The following is a 21,186-nucleotide window of genomic DNA, read 5'->3' as shown; positions in this document are numbered from 1 at the left end:
CCATTGTGTATATGTACCACAGCTTCCTTATTCATTTGTCTGCTGATGGACATCTAGGTTTCTTCCATGTCCTGGCTATTGTAAACAGTGCTGCAATAAACATTGGGGTACACGTGTCTCTTTCAATTCTGGTTTCCTCGGTGTATGTGCCCAGCAGTGGGATTGCTGGGTCATATGGCAGTTCTATTTCCAGTTTTTTAAAGAATCTCCACACTATTCTCCATAGTGGCTGTACTAGTTTGCATTCCCACCAGCAGTGTAAGAGTGCTCCCTTTTCTCCACACCCTCTCCAACATTTATTGCTTGTAGACTTTTGGATAGCAGCCATTCTGACTGGCATGAGATGGTACCTTATTGTGGTTTTGATTTGCATTTCTCTGATAATGAGTGATGTTGAGCATCTTTTCATGTGTTTGTTAGCCATCTGTATGTCTTCTTTGGAGAAGTGTCTGTTTAGTTCTTTGGCCCACTTTTGATTGGGTTGTTTATTTTTCTGGAATTGAGCTGCAGGAGTTCCTTGTATATTTTTGAGATTAATTGTTTGTCAGTTGCTTCATTTGCTATTATTTTTCTCCCGTTCTGAAGACTGTCTTTTCACCTTGCTTATAGTTTCCTTCATTGTGCAAAAGCTTTTTAAGTTTAATTAGGTCCCATTTGTTTATTTTTGCTTTTATTTCCAATATTCTGGGAGGTGGGTCATAGAGGGCCCTGCTGTTATTTATATTGGTGAATGTTTTGCCTAAGTTTTCCTCTAGGAGTTTTATAGTTTCTGATCTTACATTTAGATCTTTAATCCATTTTGAGTTTTTTTGTGTGTATGGTGTTAGAAAGTATTCTAGTTTCATTCTTATATAAGTGGTTGACCAATTTTCTCAGCACCACTTGTTAAAGAGATTATCTTTTCTCCATTGTATATTCTTGCCTCCTTTGTCAATGATAAGGTGTCCATAGGTGCGTGGATTTATCTCTGGGCTTTCTGTTTTGTTCCATTGATCTATATTTCTGTCCTTGTGCCAGTACCATACTGTCTTGATGACTGTAGCTTTGTAGTACAGCCAGAAGTCAGGCAGGTTGATTCCTCCAGGTCCATTCTTCTTTCTCAAGATTGCTTTGGCTATTCGAGGTTTTTTCAGTTACTTGTTTTTTAACAACAGAATTTTGTAACCTTTGCTAAATACAGGCTGCTTTCCTCTCTGCAATGAGTGAAGACTTAGAGGTATAGTTCTGTACTTTTCCATGCTAGCCAGTCTCATCTCCTAGGAGGGATTATTCATAGATCGCTTGTAAATTTTATTCCTGAAATGGTGATTGTCACTCTAGACAAATGAAGTGATACAAAGAATTAGATTTCCTGTCTATTCCCACTGCCTTAGAAAGAGACTTTCAATGAGGTCAGGAGTGAGTGATGTGGAAACTAATGTTAGTTGAAGTTGTAAATGAACTATTCCTAGTATGGTCCTTTGAAATGGCAAATAAATGGGTCACGTAGAGAAACTGGGAGCAATATGAATGGGTCCCCTGTTATTTATAGACTACTTAGTCATAAATTCCAAGCTCTATTAATTCTGGTCTCATGATGCCCTAAAGAGCTTTCTAGAGTAGAACTCATATGCTTATGGTTATCTAAGAGTTTACAAAATCCACTTTGGTAAATGAGGAAACATGTTATGTAATATGTAAACCCTGTAGCTTAAACAATCCTGCCATCTTAATACTACAGTTTGCAGCTGTCATTAAGTTGTAAATGTGTGGGTAGGTACATACCTGGCCAATTACAGGAGGCACAGAAATAAAGCATTATTAGAGCCTAAAATGATGACCATCAAAAAAGAAAGAGGAGTAGTTAGTATTCAGTTCTTCACAGGTAGATGATATAATACCTGGCCAGTATAACCAATTGCCTTTCTTGTAAACATAATTCTTTGATCTCTAATCTCTTTTATAGTAGCAATTTCTGATGTAAATTTCACCAGCAGAAAAAGAATCAGGACTCTGATACAAAAGGGCTGTGTTTTTGCTTTATAATTTATTTATCTGAATCATAATTCTGTTTCATGTTTCTATATATTTTCGGAGAAGGCAATGGCAACCCACTCCAGTGTTCTTGCCTGGAGAATCCCAGGGACGGGGGAGCCTGGTGGGCTGTCTTCTATGGGGTCGCACAGAGTCGGACATGACTGAAGCGATGCAGCAGCAACAGCAGCATATATTTTAGTCTAAAAGATGAAGATTGTTCTGTGAGCCCCCTCCCAATCCCAGATGTGAGCCATTTTATGTGTTATGTGGTAAATGGGCTCCAAAGGTAAATTGTTACTATGTAAAACCTGCCCCTCAGCAAGGCAAGGGCAGCTAAGATACAGTGAGAGCCAGCTCTAGTTTGGTTTGGTGGAAAATGTCCTGTTGACAAGGTCACTGCTGAAGCCCAATGTCACCAAGCAGCATGAGGCCCTTGCAGCCCTGGGAGAGGGCTGGACGGAAGGCTCTTTCCCTGTTTGCTGTTGGTCAAGTAAGCACCTGAAATGTGGGGCTCTGGCTGCACCTAGAAGCCCAGATTTAGTAGAAGATTTGGTGACTTTGGAAAGCACACACTATTCTAATGATTGTTAGGGTTAATCACATCATTACCAGACTGTTTTTCAAGCATCTTAAGGTTTAAATAGGATTTCCCAGGAAGCTAAATTTAATGGTGTTTTTCATTGATAATAACTGCTTTGTGGTAACTTCTTGGGCAGTCAACATCTATGGCTGATGCAAAAAAAGAAAAAGAAAGTTATTAAATCAGCACACATCAGTTGCTGGTTTTCAAAGAGATTCTTGATTTGTGCCTAATGTAACTTATAAGGATAGCTGTATTGTGGCTGAGTGTGACTGTACAAGGAACTCACTGGCAACTGCTTTTACAAATGAAAGCTGGATAGAAGGAAATGTGTCCTTTATAAATGGCTTCATCTATTCACGCAACTTAGGAGGCCATTTCATTTTGACTGGTAGTTTAAAAATAGCTCTACTGAGGACTTTGAATTTTAGCTGTTTTATCTGATTACAAAAGTAATATATGTTAACCAGAAAAATTCAGATATTACCCAAATATTTGTCTTATGGAAAATGAAAGCCTGCCTTAATTCTACCCCTCAGAAAGTAGCACTGTCAACAGTTTGCTGCACATTTGTCAGTATATTTCATGCAGAATACACACACACACACACACACACACACACACACACACACACACACTTCTGCAGTTTGCTTTCCTGACTAGCATTTAGAGAAAATGTATTTTAGAAGGGAATTTCCTGATGTATCATAATAGAAACTAACTTTTCTATATATTAGATATTTCAGTGATGTTTGTGTTCCTGGGATAGGTTAAGATAGAAGCCTTTTCAATGCCTGTTTATCTCCGTAATTATCCAAAGTCCCTGAGAGGCCATGGATGGTTTATTAGATAGATTTAGAAAGAATAACTGCAGTACTAAGCTTTTTCCTACATGGTGGCCTTCCAATGCACAAAACATTACAATTATTTGGAGACAATCTGTAGCCTTGGAAACAATAAAACAGTAGTGACATCAGCAGCAATTATGTGTAATTTTTATCCCTAGTTTATCACCAAGGTAACCAGAGCAGGTTTCCCTGCTTGAAATTTTAAGAATGTCATAGTCCTATATACAGCAAGCATGTAGGAAAGGATTATACACAGAATCTCTTCTACAATTCATTCTATTTCCCTTATAAAACAGCTCTTTGGAATTCAAATAGCACACATCTATTTTTGGCAACAGCAGAATGCTTTTGAAGCTATTAAATAAGAATCCAAATATCCTAAATACTAAAATGAATTCATTATAATGTTTAAATTTTATGATGTTTTTCCCTGTTAGAGTATTTTCTCCAGCTTTGAACAGAAATTATGGGACACACCCTTTTCACAGAAGCAGAAGAAAGGAGACGTGGACCATCCATGGGTCATAAAGCAGGCATAAACTGGCTCATTCCTGAAACTAATAGCTCTGTTACCAGTAACAGCAATTATAATTGTCTATTCTTGGGTTAAAAGGTTCTGGTCAGTTCTCTGTGCAGCTGTCAGAAGGCTGTAGGTGGGCAGTGGTGCCTCTAAGTTGAAAATGGCAGTTAAAGAGACACATCATGTTTGGATTATTGGGTTGTTCCTGATAAGTCTGGATAAATTGCATACTGATACTGAACAAATGAATAAGTAAAGGAGTGAATGAAAAATGCACAGATGTGCACCTTTATGCATTATTGCTTCAGTATACTGGCTCTTCCGTTTCCCAAGAATCCCTTCTGTCCTGCAGCTGAGCAGTTCTTGTGAATTCTTCACTCACATATTCTGTGTTTAGTTCCTTCCATAAGCAGAGAACTCCATGAAACAAAGACCACACATCGATGACCACTCCATAACTCCTTGCTGATGTACAGTGGAAAAATGTTTGTACCACTCATCTATCCTCTTAAATCCAGGGGCAAAAGACTGATGGAGAGGCTGAGAGCAAATGCCTGTCATTATGAGATCAGTTCACTAAGCACCCTCTGCATGTCATCACGCTTAAACAAAGTGGTGAATCTAACATGAACATCCAAGGGGTCCAGAGTCTGGTTAGGAAAGGCAGTTATGTAAATATAATGATTGGTGGAACTGTATGACATTCCCAATACTTAAATGTTTTTGACCTGCGAACAGCAGCAGTCTCTTTGTGGGTCAGCCCAATACGTCAGTGTAGTAGTTCTGATAATAGGGAGCATTTGAGTCCAATGAGGTGTCCAGAGTGAGTGCAAAGCAAGAAGCTGGAGAGGCAGGCAGAGCAGGGAATTTTTTCTGAGGCCTATACAGAATTTTGGTGAATGATGGGGAGAAGAAGAAAGAGAAAGGAAGCTTTGGGAAAGAGATTTATGATAAAAAGATTTATCCCTGAAAAGTGTGGTCTAGGTTTTTAAATTTTGAGTTCATTTTTGTGTTAAATAGTTAAAACATACAAAAAGGTTTAGAAAATATGACACCTATGAACCTCCCACATCCATTTAAATTCCTTTTCCTTGATGAATTAAATGTAATAAATAGGGGTAAAGAGACTTTACCCATCTCATTCCTCAGTCTCCTTTCCTAGAGGTAGGTAACCATCCCACTAAAATTGGTGTGTTTCTTTGCCATGAGTTTTTGAAAACTTTTATTGCACATGCATTTATTAGTAATATAATACACTGTTTGATTCTTTTAAAATGTTACATAAACTGTCTCATACTATATGTATTCATTTGTAGCTTGCTAAACACCATGTTTTGGGGGTTTACTCATGTTGATGCAGTAGATCTAATCTGTTCATTTTATCTGCTGCATAGTATTCCATTATTAGACCATATCATACTTTATCCATATTCTTCTTGATGGGTGTCTAAATTGTTATATGAATAATAGTGTAGTTGTCTTCTTGTGGATATGTATAATGAGGATTTCTCTGGAGGACACACCTAGAAATAGAACAGCTGTATTACTGGATATGAATATCTTCAGTTTAATCAGATATTAGCAACTTGTATATCAAGGGATTTTTGGTCTTTATTAGTTTTGGGGAACATCTTATAGATTATGGATACTAATCCATAATGTGTTTTATGTGTTTTATGTGTTATAAATATCTTCTGTAAGTCTATGGCTTATATTTTTCTTTATTACAGGACATCTTCACTTTTGAAAAATAGCTGGGAATAGAATTCCATGTTGAGAGCTCTTTTCTTTCCATATGTTGAAGATGTTATTCCAAAGAATGCTGGCTATCTGCTCTAAGTCTCTATCTGAAGCCCACCTCTGCTAAGCCTATGGGCTTCACTCATTTTGTGGGTCCTGAGCTCATATAGCACTGCTGAAAATCATATAACCTTCTTCCTAAAAAATGTATAAAATGCTGCCTATTAGGTAGAGTATTTATGGATGCTCAGAGACACATCCATGGCCCCAGGTTAAGAAGATTTGTTATAGGATCTCCAAAGATGGGAGGTCTTTCCATGTGAGAGGCAGACCCTAATCTTTCTATGAAGGACTGCAGCCCTATTTCCATTCCATTTCTAAGCTCCTACTCTGATGAGCAGAGTGATGACCTGTGTGTGGGATGAGTGCTTCTTTTGTCCTTTCAGTCAAAGTCCTGACTGAAAGAGAAAGGAGTGCCTAAAAGAACTTAGTCTAAAACAGAAGAAATCTCTAAAAGACAATCCATGTAGAAACTGAAGTGGCAATATAAGTTGCCTGAGATGTTACTAATCCATCTGTGTAACTACTGGTGGCTAATGGTACATCTACACCCACATGGTATACAATAAGTGTGTTTGAATGAGCTTTCCAATGAATTACTTAGATGTCTCCACATCAAAGCAGACCTATTATAGAAGATTCTTGTGATCCAGATGCTGGGAAGCTGCAGGATAGCATTGAGTAGGATTAAAAGGAGGCTACAGAACTGAGCAGAGCCCTGTAGTGGGGAGGTATAGGGGTCTTCTTGGGCCATGAGACCACTTTTCATAACCCAGAGGAATGTAAAACCTTTGCACAAATTGGTCTCCTTCACATGTTGAATATAGGATTATTAATAGGAGGGAGTCCCAGGGGAATACAAAACTACTTCTTCATCTTTATCTTCCACAAACTTATCTGGCACCCCATCATTACCAAGGCCCTCCTCACTGGGTGCTGGGATATAAAATTCCCCCTTAAGAGAAGATGCATTCCCCACTCCCCCTCCCATGTTGTTGCCACAGACAGTTAAGAACATGTGGGTGTTCTCCTTATACCTTGCAAAAGGAATTGAGCTAAATTATAGCTTTCCATTTATAAAACAGTGGTAGTCTAAAGCTGCAGAGTGCAAAATTCAGAGATTGCCACAGTAACTCTGCTTTTCTCAGGAAGTAATTGAAAAGGGGCACTTTTTACAGAAATAGAATATTGATGTTCATATCTATAGAGGAATTAATTTACTGACTGATAGAGGGGAAAGATGAAAGATGAGCCATGGAGCTGAATTTTAATGTGATTGTGATTATCCCCAGGGTGGCAAGCAGCTTACACTCGTTCTTTTATTTTTGCAGCAAATAGCACATTTCTTTTCAGCTTGGTTTGTGTATAGAAATAGTTTCCAGAAATATATAGCGTAATAAGGAATTAGAGAGCACATTTGGTAAAACACTGAAAGGCTCCAATTTGTTTCTTGCCATTATCAGTTTGATGAATGTTAAAATTGCTTGCGAGATATTTAATCGCTCTTCTTGATTAGTGCAGCAGCTATCCTATAGGAATAGCTTGTGAGTGTACTTTTAACAAGGAACTCTAGCCTTTCACAGGTGCTGTCATGAAACCAAAGACACAAATATATAGAGGAAAATGATTAGGCGAGCAAATAATCATTACTATAATAATGTTCTAGAAATATTGTTTGGAGAGTTGATAGAATATTGATGAAGGCTTATAAATGTATTTGTGTATGTGTTGATATAAATATATGCCATATATATTTCAGGGCTTGTTCTCTGGGAATTTTATTCCAAAGATAATTTGTTTTATTTCCAAATCAAATCCCAGGTGGCTGAAGAGTGATCTAAATGAATGAAACTCAGACAGTGAAATATTGGTCCCTATGATGGGAATGGGAAGGGGGTTTGAGACTACAGCCCTCCCCAGAGACCAGCCAGATGACATCCCTGATATGATTGGTCTTGGATGGGAGGAAGTGAGAATAATGTGGCTCTTCCCTTAGGGCTATTTTCTTAACAAGAGAGAGAAATTCTTTCACCAAAGGACTAGAACTCTAGGACAGAATCTCAAACAAGATAACATTCAGGATGGGTGGTGACCAGGAGCTTCCTCTAGCTCTACTTAGGATTTATATCTCTTAACATGTTTCTTATGTTTCAGAACAGTACATCTATGTATCTTTCCCTACTAGATTATGAGCTCATGGAAAGAACAATAGTGTCTTAATTATCTCTGAAGTCATAGGCCTGACACCCGGCCTGGAACAGAGAGAATGGGAAATAAATGCCTGAATGATTAACTTACTAAATGAAAAAAATCAACTGAAGCAGACTCATTCCCCATTTTCTAGGACCATCCTTGCTCCCTAGACATTGCCAATGATTTGGCTGGCAAGTTACCCTCACTGCTACCATGACATTTAAAATAATTTTCTAGTAAGTTTCTTTTTTCTTAAAAAAAAAAGAAAAAGGGAAAATATTCTCTGAATGCTTATGATGAGCCAGCCATTGGGTTGAACACTTTACATATTAATGTGTATATTTAATCTTCAAAACCTTTGGAAGGTAAATGCTATTAATATGCCCATTTTTTAGAGAAGGAAACTGAGGCTTAGAAAGATTAGCTGAGATTTTGTAACTAGCAAGTATTAGGGCCAGAATTTGCAACCAAGTTGCTTAACTTCCATTCCCTTTCCTTTGTTCCTTGGACACTGAATATATATGGAAATGAACTCAATTCTGGGATCCCAGAAATAAGGGTAAAAAGCTTTTTAGTGTGGGAGAGAATAGTGAAGAAAAAGGTCCATCCCTAAATCACAGAAGAATTATCTTGGGTCTTTGATGAGATCTATTAATAAAAGCCTAGGAAGCATCTCCTGAATATCAAAAACATTTGTGCTTGCATTGTTAGGGTGAGATTATACAGTCTCAGTGTGGCAAAGGTCTTGAATACTCTCAGTGATATGGCACTCACTAATAAGAGGACCCGCTGTTGTATTGGGTTTGCAGTTTTTAAAAGCAATTTCATATCTTGTTGCATTTGCTCCTCAATCACCTCTGAAGTATGCAGTGCATAGAGGTCATTATTCCAGTTTCCTTTGTTTTGGCATGAGGTTAGATTGCATTCACATGCCTCTTTGCAACTGGGTCTGATCACATGGGTTGCTTTGGCCAAGGAAATGTGAGCAGAGCTAACATGTGACATTTCTGGTGGAAGCCTTTGAAAAGCGAGTTTCATGTTCTCTTTCTCTTGCCACTCAGATGAACAACATGCTTGATAGTGTCCCTTGTCTGCTAGAGGACCAAGATGAGTACAACCCATGTTAAAAGAATGAAGTCCTAATCTGCATGTAAGCTCTTCCCTTACTTTCTGCTATACCAGGGCTTAGGACCACAAAAGAAGACTCATTTCCAACCCTCAATCTAAGGATATGCCATTTTCTAAATCTTTACCACATGGCATGGCATATCTTATGCTAACCCCTGCCCCCAACTATGTCCCTCTGGGGAATTCATTTCAGTCGCTCAGTCGTGTCCGACTCTTTGCAACCCCACGAATTGCAGCACGCCAGGCTTCTCTGTCCATCACCAACTTCCGGAGTCTACCCAAACCCATGTCCATCAAGTCAGTGATGCCATCCAACCATCTCATCCTCTGTCGTCCCCTTCTCCTCCTGCCCCCAATCCTATCCAGCATTAGAGTCTTTTCCAGTGAGTCAACTCTTCACATGAGGTGGCCAAAGTATTGGAGTTTCAGCTTCAGCATCAGTCCTTCCAATGAACACCCAGGATTGATCTCCTTTAGGATGGATTGATTGGATCTCCTTGCAGTCCAAGGGACTCTCAAGAGTCTTCTCCAACACCACAGTTCAAAAGCATCAATTCTGTGGCAGTCAGCTTTCTTTACAGTCCAACTCTCACAACCATACATGACCACTGGAAAAACCATAGCCTTGACTAGACGGACCTTTCTTGGCAAAGTAATGTCTCTGCTTTTAAATATGCTATCTAGGTTGGCCATAACCTTCCTTCCAAGGAGTAAGCGTAGTAATACAGAAAGCCCTGCTGGTAATAAGGGTAACTGGTGGCTGGGATAGAGTGCAAAATAAGGGACTTAATGCTACAGATGTGAGAATAACTGTTTCTTCTCTTCTAGTCACCTTTGTGGTTTAAGAAGTAGAGGATCAGGCATCATAGGAAACAGTAAGAGTGACAAGACTGAAACCATCCTTGCTGTTTTTATCCTGGCAACCTGTTTTTATCTAGTCTGCAACCAACTTCCACAAGCTAGTGCTCACAAAATAAAATTTAGGTAGACATCAGAGTACTCTTATACCTTTTGAAATTTACCACCTTATATCTTAAATGACTTACTCAGTAAGACTTGAGAGTGAGGGTTTGTTTTTGTTTTTATAGTCTTCCATTTCAAAACTAACCAAGAGTGAAGATGAACCAGGTTTCCACACATGAGATCTTTGGGAGATTCAAAACAAACCCGGAGAAGAGGTGCTGAATTTCAAAGAGAGGGTTTCTTCAGTTGACGTACCGTGGTGGATGCTGGCATGCAGGCTCATTAGACCTTTTCAGGCTACATCTGTGCTGGCAACCTGTGGAGAAGACATCTCAGTCTAGGAAAGAGGCTCCCTCAGACAGGGGAGTGGGAGTCAACTGGATGACAGCGAGAGTAATTTCCCTGAATGTTAAACCAATCTTCTTGTCAGTGTGATGATCCCTTCCTCAGCTGAATGGGAAAGACTACAGGACCCTTAATTATCTGTACTAACTGCTCAACCAGTTTCATTTTAGGGACTGAAGTCCTAGGAAAAAGCATCCTAGCTGACTAATGAAGATATCCTATACTTGAATAAGTAATTTAGTCCTAATAACATATTAGGATGTCAAATTTGGCCATGTTGATATTTTATGGTAACTTTATACATCAAATGCTTTATCTGAAGCTTGAGGGAATTATAGTGCCTCAAAGTGAATCAATAATGGGTATGTACATGTGTGTGTGTTAGTTGCTCAGTAGTGTCCGATTCTTTGCAACACCAGGGACTAGCCAGCCAGGCTCCTCTGTCAATGGAATTCTCCAGGCAGGAATACTGGAGTGAATTGAGATGCCCTCCTCCAGGGGATCCTCCTGACCCAGGGATTGAACCCACGTCTCCTGCATTGCAGGCAGATTCTTTACTGTCTGAGCCACCAGGGAAGCCCCAATAATGGGTATAGGCTATCCTAATTTTGTATACCTATGGGTACAAGTTACAGTCCAATTAAGGTGTAATGTTACTAAGAAATCTTTCTGCCTTCAAACTCTTCTGCTAAATTCAATTTATGCTTGAAATGATTGGAGGGGGGACGAGGCAGAATCCTTCAAGGAAAATGCCCTTTGTCAGAATCCTGTCTTCCATCAGGAAACAAAACAACAGTTGGGAGTTGCTGGAGTGGTTTAATGACTAATCTTCAGTAGTCTACTCACAATAACTAATAATAGTTATCATGAGCAAATGTTTCCTGTGTGGTACACAGTCATGCAGCAGGTGATGGTGGGGACACACCAGCCCAGTATTTTAGGGTCTTTTTATGTGTCAGGGTCTGTGCGAGAGGAGAAAGCCTATGGGAAACAAGCAAGAGAGCCGCCACTTGGACTGAGTAGAAGCAAGAGCCTGGATTTTCCTTCTCAGGCACTGGCTAGATAATTAGAGCCAGCAGCAGGAGGCAAATTAAAGCCTTACTGGGAACTTCTAAGTAGATAGGTGTTTGTGAGCTTTGGATACTTCTCTGAAGCCCTGAAGCAAGACTAAAGTGTGGGAGGAAGCATTGGCAAGCCTTCCCACCAGGCTGGATGTATCCTTCAGCAGCTCTTGGAGTCCTTCTAACCCACAATGCTGCCACAGACAATGAGATCAGTGAGACTTCTGACTTTAAAAAAGGAATAGGCACAATGAGTAATAACAGTTGAAGTTGAAATTGTGTGAATAGTGTTCTTATTTTGTATGTGGTTTTGTATTTCTTTTGCTCTTACTCCACGTTATTTTCTCTTAGAGTTAATATATGAATGTTAGTTAATATTAGGAAGAGTTTTAAGAGGAAAAAAAACATTATATGGAATGGAAGGTACTTATCTTAAATAAAGGCAGAATTAGTTATCTGTTTTCTACAATTTAAATGTTAACTGTGTCTGGGACTATATAATCTAAATAAAGGGTACTTCCCATAGTATGTGTGGTGGTGGTGGTTTAGTTGCTAAGTCGTGTCTGACTCTTGCGACCCCATCAACAGTAGCCTGCCAGGATCCTTTGTCCATGTCTCCAGGCAAGAATACTGGAGTGGATAGCCTTTCCTTTCTCCAGGGGATCTTCCCAACCCAAGAATCAAACCCAGGTCTCCCACATTGCAGACAGATTCTTTACTGACTGAGCCACAAGGAAAGCCCAACAATATTGGAGTGGGTAGCCTATCCCTTCTTCAGTGGATCTTCCCAACTCAGGAACTGACCCAGGGTCTCCTGCATTACAGGTAGATTCTTTACCAACTGAGCTATCAGGGAAGACCATCTATCAGTCCCAATTTCAGCATGCGATTTCAAAGGGACTAAATAACTAGTTCTTTGAGCAGTTGTTCCCAAACTTCTTCCTGCTTCCAAACTCCTGAGAGGCATAACATGCACTACTATTAAAAGAAGGTACTTTCTATAGTAGTGAAGTTCATACTAGTAAAAGCCCATGACAGGGGCAAGGGAATTATCTGGAGTGCATGAGGCATGTGTCATGTTAAATTTTTCACTCTTCCTCATTGAGATCACTGCTTTAGAGAATGGGTCCTGCAAACACAACAGTTAAATGCTAGTTAATCTCTCAGATGTTGAACATATTTTATGAGAAAGAGCTAAAATGTGGAGGTATTGACTATGAGACAAGGATGAAGGTAGTTTTGGTGTCACAATGCAATTACAAAGAGAAGATGGTTTGACCCAATACTAAACCTTTTTTGGTCACTGTATTGTTTGGTTTTTCTGTCATAAAAGGGCTGTGATTTAGGTCCTTGTTTTAAAAAGATTGTGATATACTAAATATTTAAATCTATTAGAGGTAGCTTGTTTTATATAATCTCAGACATTATCTTTTCTGGTGTATATATGTATGTTTGTACACCACTAGATTTTTATTGTGCACATACTAACATATATTTATATACAAACACACTCTTGTCAATTTGCTTTTTTACCAAAATGTGATCATACCATTTGTATTTTACAATTTTTTTCACTTAGCAGTTTCCTCAAGGATAACTTTCCTTGTCAGGTCTTACATAGATCGACCTACTCTTTTAAAATGACTATGTTTATTCTGTAGTATAGAAGTATTTAACTTTTCCTTTATAGATGAGCATTTTGCATGTTTCTCTTTTTTGTTGCTCTTCTCTGTGAATATCATCGTGTGTATATTTGTGTAACTGTATTTCTGTGAGGTAGATAATAGAAAATGGAGCCTGTGACTCAAAAGATATATTTATTTTTAATATTAACACATATTGCCAGGTTGTTTTAAAAGATGGCTGTGTCCATTTATATTTTCCTCTGACAGTGTGAGAATACCCATCTCCCTACATTTTATTAACACTGGATATCGTTAATCATCAAAATTCTTATCAACATGGTAGGTAAAATTATTTATTTTCATTACTCTGATTATTGGTAAGTTTGAACATATTTCTGGATGATTTTGGCCACTTGCACTCCATTGAAATGAATTGCTTGTTGATGTCTTTCATCCAGTTTTATACTGGGATTTTTATATTTTCTTAGAAATTTGTATATGCTTATAATATATTATGGGTCTTAACTCTTTGACTCATATATCACAGGTATTTTTTCCCTAAGGTTCCTTTTGTTTTTCTAATTTTGCTTAGTGTATCTTTTTCTGTATAGAATTTGAAATTTTACTGTAGTTTAATCTGTCAAGTTTTTCATTGATGGCTTTAAATTTTATATCATGCTCTTTCCTATCTTAAGATTTTAAAAGTATTCGTTACATTTAGGGTCTTGTATTTAGATAATCTTCTTCATGGATTACAGCCTTGTTGTGGTAAAGGGGCTTGTATAACTAAATGAAGCTATGAGCCATGCTGTTCATAGCCACCCAAGAGGACGGGTCATAGTGAAGAGTTCTAACAAAATGTAGTCCCTTGAAGGAGGAAGTGGCAACCTGCTCCAGTGTTCTTGTGGCGAGAACCCTGTGAACAGTATGAAAAGGCAAAAAGATATGACGCTGGGAGATGAATCCCCCCAGGTTAGAAGGTATCCAGTATGCTACTGGGAAAGAGTGGAGGGCAATTACTAATAGCTCAGAAAGAATGAAGCAGCTGGGCCAAAGTGGAAACGACAGTTAGATGTGTCTGGTGGTGAAAGTAAATTCCGATGCTGTAAAGAACAATGTTGCGTAGGAACCTGGGATGTTAGGTCCATGAATCAAGGTAAATTGGGTGTGGTCAAGTGGGAGATGGTGAGATTAAACATTGACATCTTGTTAGGAATCAGTGAACTAAAATGGATGGGTGTGGGTGAATTTAATTCAGATGACTATTATATCTACTACTGTTGGTAACAATCCCTTAGAAGAAATGGAGTAGCCCTATAGTCAACAGAAGAGTTTGAAATGCAGTACTTGGGTGTAACCTCAAAAACAACAGAATGATCATGGTTCATTTCCAAGGCAAACCTTTCAACATCACAGTAATCCAAGTCTATGCCCCAACCACTGATACTGAAGAAGCTGAGGCTGACCGGTTCTTTGAAGACCTACAACACCTTCTAGAACTAACATCAAAAAAAGATGTTCTTTTCATCATAGGAGATTGGAATGCAAGAGTAGGAAGTAAAGAGATGCCAGGCATAACAGGCAAGTTTGGCCTTGAAATACAAAATGAAGCAGGTAGAAGGCTAATAAGAGTTTTGTCAAGAGAACACACTGGTCATAGCATACACCCTTTTCAACAATCCAAGAGATGACTCTACATATGGACATCACCAGATGGTCAATACTGAAATCAGATTGATTATGTTCTTTGCAGCCAAAGATGGAGAAGCTCTATAAAGTCAACAAAAACAAGACCTGGAGCTTACTGTGTAGCTTGGATTGTGAGCTCCTTAATTGCAAAATTCAGGCTTAAATTGAAGAAAGTAGGGAAAACCACTAGACCATTCAAGTATGGCCATGGTGGTTTAGTTGCTAAGTCATGTCTGACTCTTGCAACCCCATGGACTAGAGCCTGCCAGGCTCCTCTATCTATGGGATTTCTCAGACAATAATACTGGAGTGGGTTGCCATTTCCTTCTCCAGGGGATCTTCCCAACCCAGGGATTGAACCTGTGTCTCCTTCAGTGGCAGATGGATTCTTTACTACTGAGCCACCTGGGAAGCCCTGGCCATTCAGATATGACCTAAATCAAATCCCTTATGATTATACAGTGGAGGTGATGAATAGATTCAGGAGATTAGATCTGGTAGACAGAGTGTTTTAAGAACTATGGATGAAGGTTCATGACATTGTACAGGAGGCAGTTACCAAAATCATCCCCTCCAAAAAAGAAATGCAAGAAGGCAAAGTGGTTGTCTGAGAAGGCTTTACAAAAAGCTGAGGAAAAAAGAGAAATGAAAGGGAAAAGAGAAAGGGAAAGATATACCCAACTGAATGCAGAATTCCAGAGAATAGCAAGGAGAGATTAGAAGGCTTTCTTAAATGAACAGTGCGAAGAAATAGAGGAAAACAGTAGAATATGAAAGACTAGAGATCTCTTCAAGAAAACTGGAGATATCAAGGGAACATTTCATGCAAGGATGGACATGAGAAAGGACAGAATTGGCAAGGAACTAACAGACGCAGAAGAGATTAAGAAGAGGTGGCAAGAATACAGAGAAGAACCATACAAGAAAGGTCTTAATGACCCATATAACCACAATGGTGTGGTCACTCACCTAGAGCCAGACATCTTGGAGTGTGAAGTCAAGTGGCTTTAGGAAGCATTACTGCAAACAAAGCTAGTGGAGGTGATGGAATTCCAACTGAACTATTTCAAATCCTAAAAGATGATGCTATTAAAGTGCTACAATCAATATGACAGAAAATTTGGAAAACTCAGCAATGCCATAGGACTGGAAAAGAGTTTTCATTCCAAGTCTAAAGAAGGGCAATTTCAAAGAATGTTCAGACTACCATACAATTGCATTCATTTACATGCTAGTAAGGTTATGTTCAAAATCCTTCAAGCTAGGCTTCAGTAATATGTGAACCAAGAACTTCCAGTTGTACAAGTTGGGTTTCAAAGAGGCAGAGGAAATTGCCAACACTCACTGAATCATGGAGAAAGCAAGGGGGTTGCAGAAAAACATCTACTTCTGCTTCATTGGCTACAATAAAGCCTTTGTCTGTGTGGATCACAACAAACTGTGAACAATTCTTAAAGAGATGGAAATACCAGACCACCTTCCCTGTCTCCTGAGAAACCTGTATGCAAGTCAAGAAGCAACAGTTAGAACTGGACGTGGAGCAATGGACTGGTTCAAAACCAGGAAAGGAGTATGACAAGGCTGTGTATTGTTACCTTGCCTTTTAACTTATATGCAGAGTACATCAGGGAAATGCCAGGCTAGATGAATCACAAGTTGGACTCAAGATTGCCAAGAGAAATATCAGCAACCTCAGATATGCAGATGATACCACTCTAATGGCAGAAAGTGAAGAGGAACTGAATAGCCTCTTGATGAGGGTGAAAGAGGAGAGTGAAAAAACTGGCTCGAAGCTCAAAATTCAAAAAACTAACATCATGGCATCCAATCCCACCCACCAATTCATGGCAGATAGAAGAGGAAAAAGAGGAAGCAGTGACATTTTGTTTTCTTGTGCTTCAAAATCACTGCAGATGGTGACTGCAGCCATGAAATTAAAAAACGCTTGCTCCTTGGAAGGAAAGGTATGCCAAACTTTTAGACAGCATATTAAAAAGCAGAGACATCACTTTACCAACAAAAGTCCGTCTAGTCAAAGCTATGGTTTTTCCAATAGTCATGTATAGATGTGAGAGTTGAACTATAAAGTAAGCAGAGGGCTGAAGAATTGATGCTTTTGAATTGTGATGCTGGAGAAGACTCTTGAGAGTCTCTTGAACAGCAAGGAGATCAAACCAATCAATCCTAAAGAAATATTCATTGGAAGGAGGGATGCTGAAGCTGAAGCTCCAATACTTTGGCTTCCCAATGCAAAGAGCTGACTCATTGGAAAAGACCCTGATGCTGGGAAAGATTGAGGACGAAAGGAGAAGAGGACACCAGAGGATGAGATGATTAGATAGCATCACTAACTCTATGGACATGAATTTGAGCAAACTCCAGGAGATAGCGGAGGACAGAGGAGCCTGGCGTGCTACAGTCCAGGGGTTCCCAAAGAATTGGACATGACTTAGCGACTGAACAACAACAAAGCAACAATAATTTAAATAATAGAAGTATTTAGATTTTTAGTCCATCTGGAACTTATGATTAATTCAAGTAGGAATGTAATTAGATTTATTCAATACAAAAATAACCTATGGTCTTAATACTGTATGTAGGACACAGCCGCCATTCTCTACCACTATGAAGGATGGTTCATCCTTTCTCAGTGGTTGAAATATCTGTTTATCCCACACTAAAAAGCACATATACATGGGTCTGTTTCTGCCATTTCTATTTTTGTTCTGTGTTTAAAACAGTACCATACTGTTTTCATTACTTTAAGTTATATTTTTTTTAGCTGGCAGTATGAATCCTCACTTTTTCCCCAAAAATATTTCTGGCTACTTTTCCACTTTTACTCTTCCAGAAACTATTCATGTTAGGATGTAGCAGTGTTACTGTAAGAGGTGGTTTCCTTTAGATTATTTAGTCCTTATCCAACCCTTGTACTTCTAGTTTCCTAACCTTGTCACCAAGCATTATATCAAGTCTTTAGTAATCATGGAGGGAAAGAAACACAGGCTTCCCTCTGTCTACTAATTAATACCTTCCTAGGGAACTTTTCCCTATGCCCTTCACTCAAGTAGTCACAGCTCCAAGATCCTGTAAGCTTTTGTTTTACATATTTGTTGCTGTGTGACAAATTACCCCAAACCTTCATGGGCTAAAAAAACCAGGCATTTTATTACTTTTCAAGATTTGGGGTTAGAAATGTGGGCAGAGCTCAGATGAGTGATTCTTTCATTTCACTCTGACATAACCTAAGGTCACCCAGTGGTATTCTGCTGGTTTTTGGCCCAGTCTGTAGGTCCAAGATGGCTTCACTTGCATGGTTTGTGCCTTGGTGGAAATGTCTGGAAGCCTGGGCTCAGTTGAAACCCTCTCCTTAGGCACGTGATCTCTCCAGCAGGGTTGTTAGACTGCATGGCTGTTCAAGTCTCTACAAGCAAGTGTTTCAAGAAACAGGAAGTGAAGGCTGCCATTCTTTTAAGGTCTGGTTTCCCTTTTGCAAGAGTTTGTTGATCAGAGCAGTCATAGAACTGGCCCAGATTCAAAGGGTTAGGGTACTGATCCCACTACTTAATAGGAGCATAGACCTCACCTCTCAATGGGAAAAGTATCACAGAATATTTGCATATGGCGGTTTCACATGACTGTTTTGGGCATGCTTCCACGGTAGTTAGAATGTCAAGTCAGAGCTATGTGAAGGTTTTCTTCATTATTTTATGAACTCCATGGATATATATACATGGTTTAAGTGTGTGTGTGTGGGTGTAGAGTTGTGGAGAAGTTTAAATTCAAACAGTCTAACCTTGGGAATACAGGTTATCAGACAGTGACTAGTTACTGGCCATTAGTTTGGCTTGTGATTTTCCAAATATCCTTATCAAGTTGAGTTCAGATGGCTGGAGTGCTACATTCATGACTCCAGAGCCAGGGATTTGGTCCTCATTTGAAAACTCAGCAGTGGCCACAGGACTGGAAAAGGTCAGTTTTCGTTCCAATCCCAAAGAAAGGCAATGCCAAAGAATGCTCAAACTACCGCACAATCGCACTCATCTCACACACAAGTAAAGTAATGCTCAAAATTCTCCAAGCCAGGCTTCAGCAATACGTGAACTGTGAACTTCCAGATGTTCAAGCTGGTTTTAGAAAAGGCAGAGGAACCAGAGATCAAATTGCCAATATCTGCTGGATCATTGAAAAAGCAAGAGAGTTCCAGAAAAACATCTATTTCTGCCTTATTGACTATGCCAAAGCCTTTGACTGTGTGGATCACAATAAACTGTGGAAAATTCTGAAAAAGATGGGAATACCAGACCATCTGACCTGTCTCTTGAGAAACCTGTATGCAGGTCAGAAAGCAACAGTTAGGACTGGACATGGAACAACAGACTGGTTCCAAATAGGAAAAGGAGTACGTCAAGGCTGTATATTGTCACCCTGCTTATTTAACTTATATGCCGAGTACATCATGAGAAATGCTGGGCTGGAAGAAACACAAGCTGGAATCAAGATTTCTGAGAGAAATATTAATAATCTCAGATATGCAGATGACATCACCTTTATGGCAGAAAGTGAAGAAGAACTAAAGAGCCTCTTGATGAAAGTGAAAGAGGAGAGTGAAAAATTTGGCTTAAAGCTCAACGTTCAGAAAACTAAGATCATGGCATCTGGTCCCATCACTCCATGGGAAATAGATGGGGAAACAGTGGAAACAGTGTCAGACTTTATTTTTGGGGGCTCCAAAATCACTGCTGATGGTGATTGCAGCCATGAAATTAAAAGACGCTTACTCCTTGGAAGGAAGGTTATGGCCAACCGAGATAGCATATTTAAAAGCAGAGACATTACTTTGCCAACAAAGGTCCATCTAGTCAAGGCTATGGTTTTTCCAGTGGTCATGTATGGATGTGAGAGTTGGATGGTGAAGAAAGCTGAGCGCTGCAGAATTGATGCTTTTGACCTGTGGTGTTGGAGAAGACTCTTGAGAGTCCCTTGGACTGCAAGTAGATCCAATCAAGCCATCCTAAAGGAGATCAATCCTGGGTGTTCATTGGAAGGACTGATGTTGAAGCTGAAACTCCAATACTTTGGCCACCTCATGCGAAGAGTTGACTCATTGGAAAAGACCCTAATGCTGGGTAGGATTGGGTGCAGGAGAAGAGGATGACAGAGGATGAGATGGTTGGATGGCATCACCAACTCTATGGACATGGGTTTGGGTAGACTCCGGGAGTTGGTGATGGACAGAGAGGCCTGGTGTGCTGCAATTCATGGGGTTGCAAAGAGTTGGACACGACTGAGCGACTGAACTGAACTGAACTGAGAAGAGAGGACTTCTGTAGTTCTGACCCCACATTAACCCATCTGCCATTGCATGTCTGGATGCCAAGTGACAGCATGGTGATCATCTGGGGGAAAACGAATAATCGAGGTTTTTCTCAGGTTGGGTCTGTGATGTCATCTTACTACATGAAGAGTCACTAGGTACCCACATACATTTTGTACATTTGAATAACCTATTTTAAAATACTGTGTTTTAATTATTACTCATTTTATTTTTTGCAAGTAGCTCTGCGTGTTCTCAGGCAAACAGAAATGGGGATAACATTTATTATATACTTATTCATTCACAGAATTTTTCTTCCATTTCAAAGTCCCTGTGATTTACCAGGTCTTTTACTTTAGGTTGGTCATGACGTTGCTTTTTTCTTGACCACTGACTTGGAAAGGCATATATACTTTCACTACAGAATAGGGTGCTCAGAAACAGATGGTGAATTATGCCTTTAATGTGAGAAAATTTAAATGATCTGTTCAGTGAGTTGTTGTTCTTCCCAAGGTAACTTTCTTCCTATTATCAATATGATAGAGAATTCATTGCATATCAATGGTATGTATGACTCTCTAAAGCTGTCAGATTCAAGTCATTGAATTTAGGCTTCCCATCCCCCCATACGGCCTTAAAGTGTTAGGGTGAGACACTTTGCGTCACAGGTGGAGGGAATGGTTTGTCTCAGCTAAAAGTGGGAAGTCATTTTCTTATGTGCTTGTTCTGGCTCATAGTAAGTACTCAATAGATATTTGTTGAGCAAATGGCTAAGGCAATGCTTTGAATGTACTAGCCTCCTATTTCCAGTCTTTTGTTTGCCCTATTGAACCCCATTGTCTCAGAACATTCAGTAATAATAGACTATTCTCCGTTTCTGAGCAAGTGTGAATGTTCTATTCCAGCAACATTGCAAGGGAATACTGTAATTGCTGTAGGCAGTGCCCTTTGGAGGCCTTTCTGGCATTCAGAAACTTGAAAGCAAAAATCAAAGAAGCATTGCTTCCTGTAATTATTTTTGTAGCCATGTTGCTGAGGGTGAGACATGAGTACCTCTCTTCTCTGTGTCTGCACAACGGCGTCTCCCTGGGCCTGGTGGGA

General features: G+C 39.4%; 1 protein-coding gene across 19 annotated transcripts in view; it reads left to right on the top strand.

Moving 5' to 3' along the window:
- The window catches only part of MYO3B (myosin IIIB), a 442,575-nt gene that overhangs the window by 35,187 nt on the left and 386,202 nt on the right, over positions 1-21,186 (top strand). For 2 of the 19 annotated variants that reach the window (XM_081577868.1, XM_081577867.1), the window contains exon 1: positions 13,924-14,051. The exons of 12 other annotated variants lie outside the window; for them this stretch is intronic. In XM_081577868.1, the coding sequence (XP_081433994.1) occupies positions 14,038-14,051 (14 nt within the window). In that variant the 5' untranslated portion in view covers positions 13,924-14,037. Of the gene's footprint in view, positions 1-9,018; positions 9,108-13,916; positions 14,236-14,474; positions 14,694-18,049; positions 18,245-21,186 lie in introns of those variants that run through there. 5 more of the 19 variants (XM_081577866.1, XM_081577875.1, XM_081577872.1 and 2 more) reach the window with 5 other exon arrangements.

This window comes from Giraffa tippelskirchi, chromosome 3 (assembly GCF_054371585.1).
Source record: "Giraffa tippelskirchi isolate mGirTip1 chromosome 3, T2T-mGirTip1v1.2.pri, whole genome shotgun sequence".
In the NCBI taxonomy this organism is placed as follows: Eukaryota; Metazoa; Chordata; class Mammalia; order Artiodactyla; family Giraffidae; genus Giraffa; species Giraffa tippelskirchi.
The sequence above is the reverse complement of the archived record's forward strand: the minus strand, read 5'-3'. Positions and strand labels throughout refer to the sequence as shown.